This window comes from Leguminivora glycinivorella, chromosome 14 (genome assembly GCF_023078275.1).
Source record: "Leguminivora glycinivorella isolate SPB_JAAS2020 chromosome 14, LegGlyc_1.1, whole genome shotgun sequence".
NCBI lineage: Eukaryota > Metazoa > Arthropoda > Insecta > Lepidoptera > Tortricidae > Leguminivora > Leguminivora glycinivorella.
In genome coordinates this window covers 3,135,323-3,144,847 of record NC_062984.1, presented here as the reverse complement: position 1 = coordinate 3,144,847, position 9,525 = coordinate 3,135,323, and the positions used below count along the sequence as shown (strand labels likewise).

The window sequence follows — 9,525 nt, the reverse complement described above, 5'->3', positions numbered from 1 at the left end:
AAATATACATATCTAAAACACTAACGAAACATATTCCACAAATAATGCGTCTTTCTATTTTATTTTAATATTTTTCCGTACTATCCGCCCTGTTTTAGTGACATCGCGCTCTCACTTACTCCCATGCGAATAGACAGTGTACGCTAGCGTCAAGGTCATTGGGTGTTGTCAGCGTCTTAAGGTTGTGACTCGATATTTGAATACGTCCTACCTTTTAAGCAGACATGGGTGCGTAGTCAAGATGTCAGTCAAATACATTAAATAATAAATCTCCGTAGCGAACGAGACAGTCTGTCGAATATTAGGTATTATAGAAGAGCCTACGCGACGCTACAGGGCGCCAACGACTGGCATATTGGCTAGGCATCAAAGTCATAATGGGACAGTTTACGTATGTCTTAGGCGAAGATACGAAATTAATATACATACGCACAAATTGATACGAAAAGTTTCTCAGGTCACAAGTAAATGCCGACCGAGGTGAAGGCGAGGTAAACATAGAGATGTCAGGCTTTTTTTGTATTTACTGCCATTGGCACACCTCGGACACTGGCGATCAAATATATGAAAGAGGCGCGTTTCTAGCACACAGTCTAAGCTCGTGTAGGTGAACGCGTACTATGCTTGTATGAGTGAAATATGACAGGGTCGGCTGTTCGCGTTTTTGACAGGCGGTAACTGTGAGGTAACCGAGAGGGGGTGGGCGGCACTTTCAGCGGGGAGCGGGAGTGGCCATACTGTACGATAGTACTCTTCATTATACTGTGCCATTGGTGTGTACGAGTAAGTATACCTACCATGTTTTTGGTCGATGTAGCCGGAAAGCGGCAACTTCGTTTAGCTCAGCGGGCATTTATGATGAAAAATGAAACACAATAATTCAGTTCATAAATATATTGTCAGTCAGCGTCCGCCGATAACCGTAATATCTTTATTAGTAACAATACAATACATCTCATTAAATTCAGGTACTTACACTAAAACCCCTTACCGATATCTAACTTTATTTACAATAAACCAAAAACCTCGTAGCGCCGGTCAAAAAAACAAATGCATTTAAAATTGCAAATATTACATAAATATGTATTTCAATAAATTAATAACAATAATAAATAAGACCGGCCCACGCTAATGAAAATAAATTTCTAAGTACCAATAATTAAGGTATGGAACCGCGAGAAAATGCGTTGGTGTAATATACTCTATGCTATGGTGATTATGTCTAGACTAGTTACTTCACTTTCTGCATGATGAGGTCTATCTTCTCGTCGCATCGCGGGCTCATGCCTCTGTGGACAATAATAGATGGATTAGGATTGTGCTGAAGACTTGTACTGAACTGAAACAACATTTTAGGGCTACATTACAATATCAAGTAAGATGTTGTAGATGTTCATCATTGTGGATAATGGCGTGGGCTAAAAAGAATATCAAATACCTGTGTCTGGATGTCCCTTCAACATATGTACGTATGTAGGAGAAATCTTCATCGAAACAAATACACTAAATATTCGCATAGGTACGTGTATCAGATGGTGCACCGATCATTGCCACCAGTTGTCCGACCTCTGAAGAATGTGTGCGAAGCGAGCAAGAGCAGCTATAGCTCTGAACAGGAGCTCTTCTCCCGGAGCTCCGGCCAGCAGTAACCCCATCATATAGCTAAAGTACTCTTATCTGAGTACTTCATCCAACAGTAACATTACCTGTAGTTATCGGGCGGTGGACCAACCATAGCGACTAGTTTTCCGACCTCTGAAGAATGGTGTGCGAAGCGAGCAAGAGCAGCTATAGCTCTGAACAGGAGCTCTTCTCCCGGAGCTCCGACCAGCAGTTGGTTGAGATCATAGCCACCAATACTCGGACTCGGAACAGTTTTAACACTCCACCCAACAGACATCACATACCTGTAGTCATCGGGCGGTGGACCAACCATAGCCACCAGTTGTCCGACCTCTGAAGAGTGGTGTGCAAGGCGAGCAAGAGCAGCCACAGCTCTGAACAGGAGCTCTTCTCCCGGAGCTACAGCCAGCAGTTGGTTGAGATCATAGTCACCAATACTGCCTCGACTCGGAACAGTTTAACACTCCACCCAACACATCACATACCTGTAGTTATCTGGCGGGGGACCGACCATGGCCACCAGTTGTCCGACCTCTGAAGAGTGGTGTGCGAGGCGAGCGAGGGCCGCCACAGCTCTGAACAGGAGCTCTTCGCCCGGAGCTCCGGCCAGCAGTTGCAGCAGCGCCATGGCGAGCTCCACGGAGACATCGTCGAAGACCTGCGGCAGGGCGTCACGACAGAACGGGCGGGAACAACATCAAATGCATTTTAAGGGCCAGTTTACACGGCGCGAAAACTAGCATGCGAATTTCATTACATTACTTATCTAATCTAATCTGCACTATTTGCCTTTTCTGTATTCCATCTATTGTATCTTTTGATGTAATGACTGTTTGTTGCCATAATAAAATAAAATAAAAAAATTAAAATAATCAATGGAACCAGGCGTTACTTTGCGGAAATCACTGGTCGGCGAAGTGATTTTGATTGATGTGCTGACAAAGTGCTGGATTGTATATAACCTCCACAGTCCACAATGTAACTAAAGTTACAAGCTAGTCTGCGCGCCGCCTAAACGAGTCTTAACCGTTTTCCAGGCATCGAACACCTAGCGACCAAATACGCGCCAATAAAATTTTAAATTCGATTTGTGGTTATTCGTTTTTGGAAAACCTCGTAGCTTATTAATGCCTGGAAAAGGGTTAAACTTCAATCCACTTGAGAATTGGCATTCTAGAATCTAGAACATTCTACCAGATAGAAATTATATGATATAAAAAAATCCATCATTATCGGTTATAATCTGCTGGAGAGATGACTAAGCTATCAGAGTATTAATTTGTTCATTGGTAACAGTCATTCAAGTCAGTCTAGCAAAATCACTGAAGCAGACTGTTATGTGTATTTTTCGAATTGATAAATTTTTGGTCTCTTCACAAAATAATTTTCAAATTCAATAAGTGAAATAGGCACCAGAATTCAAATAAACGAATAATAGCTATTATTAAATGTAAAAGCTATACTTTACACCTTTATAATACTGTGACATTACCGTGTATTATCTCAAAGGTAAAACTAAGGTCACAAACCATCTCAAAATATCTTAGCTAATAAATAAATATTAGCAAAATTGACATTGAGTGCATTTAATTCACAATATTATGAAGTACCGTAATTAAGGCAATAAACCTCATAACCTTGATAAGAATTCAAACTAATATAAATGCAAACTTGTGTATGTCTGTCTGTGTGTTATATACGCTTAAACCGCTGCACCGATTTAGTTGGGAACTAGTATAGAGATAGTATGAGTCCCAGAGAAAGACATAGGGTCGTTTTTATTTCAGAACTCTGCCTGTGAAATGGTTCTGGACTCCTGGGTTCGAATCCCGGTAAGTGCAGTTATTTCTGTGATGAACACAAACATTTATTCTTGAGTCATGGTTGTTTCCTATGTAAGTATATAAGTATGTATTTATCTATATAAGTATGTATATCGTCTCTTGGAACCTATAGCACACACAACCTATGCTAGTTTGGGACTTGGTTGATTTGCATTGGTGTCCCCCAATATTTATTAATATTTATTTATTTAGGTACAAATCGTTCTTCAAGGGGATGAAGAAGATATGGGAAGTCGATAAAAAGCGATCTAGAATTAATTTTAAGCAGACATAGTCGCGGGCAAAACCTAGTAGTGCGCAATATTGCTACTGGGGAAATCCTTTACGTAATGACAAGTTTATCTTTCAGGTGAACTAACAAATAAAAACACGGTATGGCGTCTTCAAACATGTCAATGTTTGTCCTCTTGTTATAGTCTACAGACTAACCCCCTTATTCATAAACGTTCTCTAAAGTTATCAAGCCGATAAAGTTCGTTTATCCCTTTCTATCACACCAATACGTCGGAAAGGGACAAACGAACTTTATGGTAATATTTGATTTAATTTAATTTGTATCTGTAGCGTTACACATAGGCTTAGTTTAGTACTAAAAGTAGAATTACATAGTAGTAATAATTTAGAATAGTATAAGTTAGTATGTCTGTAACACTGTACCTACCTAAGGAAGAGCGGTGTCCCGACACAAGCATTTTTATGCTTAATGGGCGACTCCATCCCTAATATCATTATGTATCCCATATTTACTGAAATAAAGAATTTTTGTATTTTTTTTTTATCGACTTGACAAGTTTAGTGAACGTTTATGAATAAGAGGGTAAGGATACATCCTTAGGTTTTTTTAAATTATAAATGTGCTTACTTTTGGCCACAGATAGGCCACAGGTAATAAAATAAATGCAAACAAAATCTACCCTCAATAGTAAATTGAAAGATTATACGACCAAATTTAGGAGGTTCGAAAAGATCGCTCAGTGAGAGATCCGCTTGGTCTTTGTATTTGTTTGATATCATAGGTATCATAAAGATTTCCTATGTATTATAATTTACAGTAAATATGTCGCTATATAACCGCATTAGTTAAGTAACGAGTTCATTACGCAATTGTGTAAAAAATTGAAATGGCCATAAGCCATAATTATGTACTTACTGTAAAACGTCGTACGATACACGTGCGAAGAGGGAATTCGTAACTTGTGTTGATTTAAAAGACTCCCTTCGATCGTGTTTTAATTTATCTTCACTCTTTTCAGCACTTGTAGCGTAATTTACTATAGTAACGTACCATCGCCAACACTGTTAGCTGTACATTTGTAATCCTTATTACAAGGACAAATTCTACCGACGGTTAGTTAAGGGTGTTGCTGTTTGTACTTGATGTAATATTAGGTAACAAATAAGATATCAAATTTTATCTACTGCGGCGTTATATATTGTACAATGTAAAATAAATACTGATAATGTCATAGTATATAATGAAGGAGGACAGGTATTTATATAGCAAATTGTTATCTAAGACAAAAACATGCGCAATTTTAAAATTTGTTTTAACATAATTATTTTTATAAAATCGGGACTTAATCGCGTATGACTACATATTAAACTCCCGATTCAAGTCCCGATTTTAAAAATAATTATGTGTAATAATCGTGAAAGTTTAAATCAGTGATTTGTTTTAAGATTGATAAAAGTTGTTTTACTGGTTTGCCAGACTATAGTAAGTATAGAATTAGAACATAAAACACAACCAGATTTTAATAGTTAGGAACGCTATTTAGATTAAAAATATGTAGTGTGAATAGCGAGTTGTATATATGTTTAAAAGGTGAAATAGGACGAAAATAGATGTGAGTATGTATAAGATCATGTTAAGATTAAAGCCAAGACTGGCAAAGAGTACAAATATAAGCGCACGCCCAGCACACAGTCGTTCACTAGATCATCAGCATCACCGCAGGACTTTTAGTGATGCATCTATATGTGTACTCGTTTTTCTGAAAAGGTTCACAACAGCTTCCAGTCATGCGCGGATCCAGGGGGGGGGGGGGTCATGGGGGTCATGACCCCCCCTGGAGCCTAGGTTGACCATACAAATAGACCACGTGAGTGACGTGACCCCCCCTCTGGGGCCGGGGCCTTTACCACGTGACCCCCCCTGGGCACGAAGCTGGATCCGCGCTTACTTCCAGTTCAAATAACAGATCAGAAAGAGATCGTCATGCGTTGTTGGTACCTTGGACTTGGCGTGCTTGGGCAGGAGGTCCCGCAGCGCGCGGCCGGCGCTGAGCCGCTGCAACACACACGAGCTGCAGCCACGCACACACTCACAACACAACACTACTCGGGATCTTTTCAGGATTTTTTTTAAGGGATAGGCAAACGAACAGACAGATATTTTATAGTTATTTGTTATACAAGGGGGCAAAGTTGTATTTTAACGCCGAGTGTGGAATTGAAAAACGAGCAAGTGAAAGGATTCTATAGTTGAAAGGATTCGAGAATAGAATCCTGAACTTGCGAGTTTTTTAACACACGAGAAGTAAAATACATTTGCACCCGAGTGTAACACAAAACTTTTCCCCTCATTATAGCGAGGAAACCACAACGCAAAAAATGCGTCCGGGAGTCCAAAGTGTGGATTATTTTAGTACGCGGGCGAAGCCGCGGGAAAATGCAAGTTCATTATACTATAATATCACTTGGAACGAAATTATTTCCTTGTATATGCTTAATTTTAAAGTAAATAAGCAAACAGATTTATTTACATAAAGATAAACGAAAATAATATTCTGCGCAAAATAATCTCTGTTGGAAAAGATCGCCACCCGTCGTTAAATAAATAAAATATTACATAATATATGTATTAAATAAAATTAGCATAACCACATACATATACATATTATACATGCTGTGCTGATAATGGAGTTAAATAAAAAATAAATAAGAGCACTTGTCTATGCAGAAGGATTTTATGATAATTACTAGTATTATATTTAATGGATTATGTTTTCATGCAGTTATAGCATGCATAATTATGACCGGGGAATCTCCTATAATAAAAGAAATAATAAGCCTAATTTGTACGGTCCGTCAAAAAGTGGCAACGCTATAGTGTTGTCCCTTATAAATCAATACAACAATATGTAAGGAAAAGGGACGACACTAAGTACAATGTACGGTCGCGGATTTTAATTGTTGATACACTTCTAGTTCATTTTATACTCGACACATAATTTAAGGGATAAGTCCGCCTACATTGTACATTACTGACTCTGTAACTGAGTCTCTTTTGTTTCCTTTATGTACAATAAAGCTTATACATACATACATACATAATTTAACTATGACGACAAAATTATCGTGGCCTCTGAATGGTTCGAACACATACGTCGTACTGTAGCGCGTTTAGTACCAATTAACTATTCAACCAACATTTTTACTTTATTCATATATAGCTTTTGCCCGCGGCTTCGCTCGCGTTAAATTGGTAAATTGGTAATGCTCCATATAAACGTTCACTCCCTTTTTTAGGGAATTAGGGCGTTATAAAGAGACAAAAAGTAGCCTATGTCGCTCTCCACCCTTTCAACTATCTCCATTTAAAAAATCACATCAATTCGTCGCTCCGTTTTGCAGTGAAAGACGAACAAACAGACACACACTTTCCCATTTATAATATTAGTATGGATAACTCCGATAGTCCTCAAATTATAAAATAAATGCAAATCTCAAAACATGTTTAAATTATACTTAAAAGGAAATAACATGTTGGGGAAAGCATCACAACTGTGTTGTTTTGTTTTACTACGCACTACGCAGTACGACGTACTTTGAAATAAAACACAACAAGATAGACATTCAGGGAAAGAAACTAATTTTATGCAGTAAAGCATATTGTTAACCTAACTAACAGTGTAGGTTTATGATGCGTGGATGTCAACTTTAGTCAAACTTTGAAGTTCTTTGCGTATAACTGTTTTGTATCTAGATAATATTGTATTTATATTGTAGATAACGATATTTGAATTCTGACGTGCAAAATGTGCCTTCGAGCTTCAAGATCTCCATTCAGCAGGCAAATCAGTCAGCAGCCAAGAAATATTTGTGAAGAGATCAAAAATCGTAAGTTTATTTTAAATTTAAAGTAATCGGAAATACTAAAAAAATCATATTAAGTACCAGATAAAAGGAATGCTGAGAAATGATCAGAGGAAATGATCATACTGAAAAATATTATTATCACAAAACCTATACCAGCAAACATGAACATCGTTCACGCTGTAAATATAACAACACTTAAACATTAGATCTTACATACATCTTACATGTATGTAAGATCTAATGTTTAAGTGTTTGTACTTCTAGTATATAAGGCAAACGTAACTCAATTAAAGGTGAGTTCACCTACGACTTTCCTTGTATTCACTTGTCACCCACTCTCGTCCTTACATGGCGATCCTGCCAGTATTTTTGTGCTACACAATAATAGAACTTCATAAATCTAGCGCGACTTCAAATAAGGGCTCGCGTGCGAGAACGCAACTCACGCAAATAGATCGCACCGTACCGCGCTCGGCTTTTCGAAAAATATGTCAGTTGAGTGTTGGGTACTACAATTTCCGTAACATTTTAGGTTGCTTTACCCGTCTCGGAATTCCTTTTATCTAAAATGTGTATACACTAAATACACTTATAGTGCGAAAAGTATAGTAACGGTTCCTTCGTATTGTTACGAAAAAATCCGTACGTGTCATGATATTTCAGCTAGTCTCATTACAGTATGTACTGACATTGACTGAACTAGCATGACAAATACGATCGTTTCCGGAAAAATACGAAGGAAAAGCTATTCGCACTACATGTGTACAGGTAGTTAGTAAAGTAGGACGTAAGCAAGAGATACAGACCACGGTCTTTACCTCCTTGGTGGCCATGTTGTACATGAGCGCGGTGCCGATGTCGCGCAGCGTCGCGTCCTCGCTTAGCGTCGCGTGGACGGCCACCTGTAATTTTCAATTTTATTTTTAATTTCTTCTTTGTTTCGGTACTGACTTCCTGGACGCTTCGGAGCTTTGGCCCTAGACGGAGCTCGGCCTGCGGCCTTCCTCTTTACTACTTTGTTTGAGAGCTGATGTCATATGAGTATATACTATATATAGTCCTCATTGTTTCCGATGACGGCGACCCTAAATATACCCTACGGACGTTTCCTTGCGTGTGCTCTAATGTGGCTGGCCAGGCCGAACTTGCTTTTGAATATTCACTGGCACGTGTGGCAATAAAGTTGGCCAGCGAAGTTATAATTATACACGTAGGAGGGCTTACATATGTCTCTCTTTTCGTAATTGGCGCCTTTTGGCTATCAAAAGTTTAATCCTTAGCACTTTCAGCACTAAGCGCTCCTTTTACAATACAAAACGAACCTGGTTTGTGGGTTCACTATACGTGTTACATTTGGATAAACTAGGTGTATCATTTAAACAAGCTAGGATCAATATTTTCTATTAAGCCAGTGTAAATAAAAGCATTATAAATTAAATACATCTTATACTATTCACGTGAAGCTGTAAGTCTGAATGTAGATCTGTTTATATTGATTTAGACTAACACGATTTGCACTCATAATTTTAGAATAAAACGGGACTTAATCGCGTAAACACTTACATTTATATTTGGCCCGACGTTTCGAACATCACATTATGTTCGTGGTCACGGGTAGACTGGCGAGGAATTGCATCAACATCTTCTAGCCGCGCGAGTTTCTCGAACTACCCGCACTTGTTCTTGATTATTCACTTTTGCGCTAGGGTTGTCACTTTGCCTACACACAACACTCACGACATCAGCCGGTGTTTATAACAGATCGTGGTGGACCTACCTTGGTGGTGACGCGGATGTTGGAGACGGGCTGACCGTCTACTTCCCATTCGCTGATGTAGAGCAGCCACTCTGACGATGAGATGTTCTCAAACAGGTTGCAGAGCTGCGAACAACGATATTTTATTAGGCTATTATAATTAAGGAGACAGGCTCTTGCTGGGTACTGACTTTATCGTCA

General features: G+C 38.7%; 1 protein-coding gene across 1 annotated transcript in view; it reads right to left on the bottom strand.

Moving 5' to 3' along the window:
* Positions 1-879: 879 nt before the first annotated feature.
* Positions 880-9,525, bottom strand: part of LOC125233129 — a 72,644-nt gene continuing 63,998 nt past the window's right edge. Inside the window, exons 10-13 of the mRNA XM_048138998.1 lie at positions 9,346-9,450; positions 8,375-8,470; positions 2,109-2,281; positions 880-1,289 (exon numbers count right to left, since the gene is read on the bottom strand). Of these exons, the coding sequence (XP_047994955.1) occupies positions 1,232-1,289; positions 2,109-2,281; positions 8,375-8,470; positions 9,346-9,450 (432 nt within the window). The 3' untranslated portion in view covers positions 880-1,231. The remainder of the gene's footprint in view (positions 1,290-2,108; positions 2,282-8,374; positions 8,471-9,345; positions 9,451-9,525) is intronic.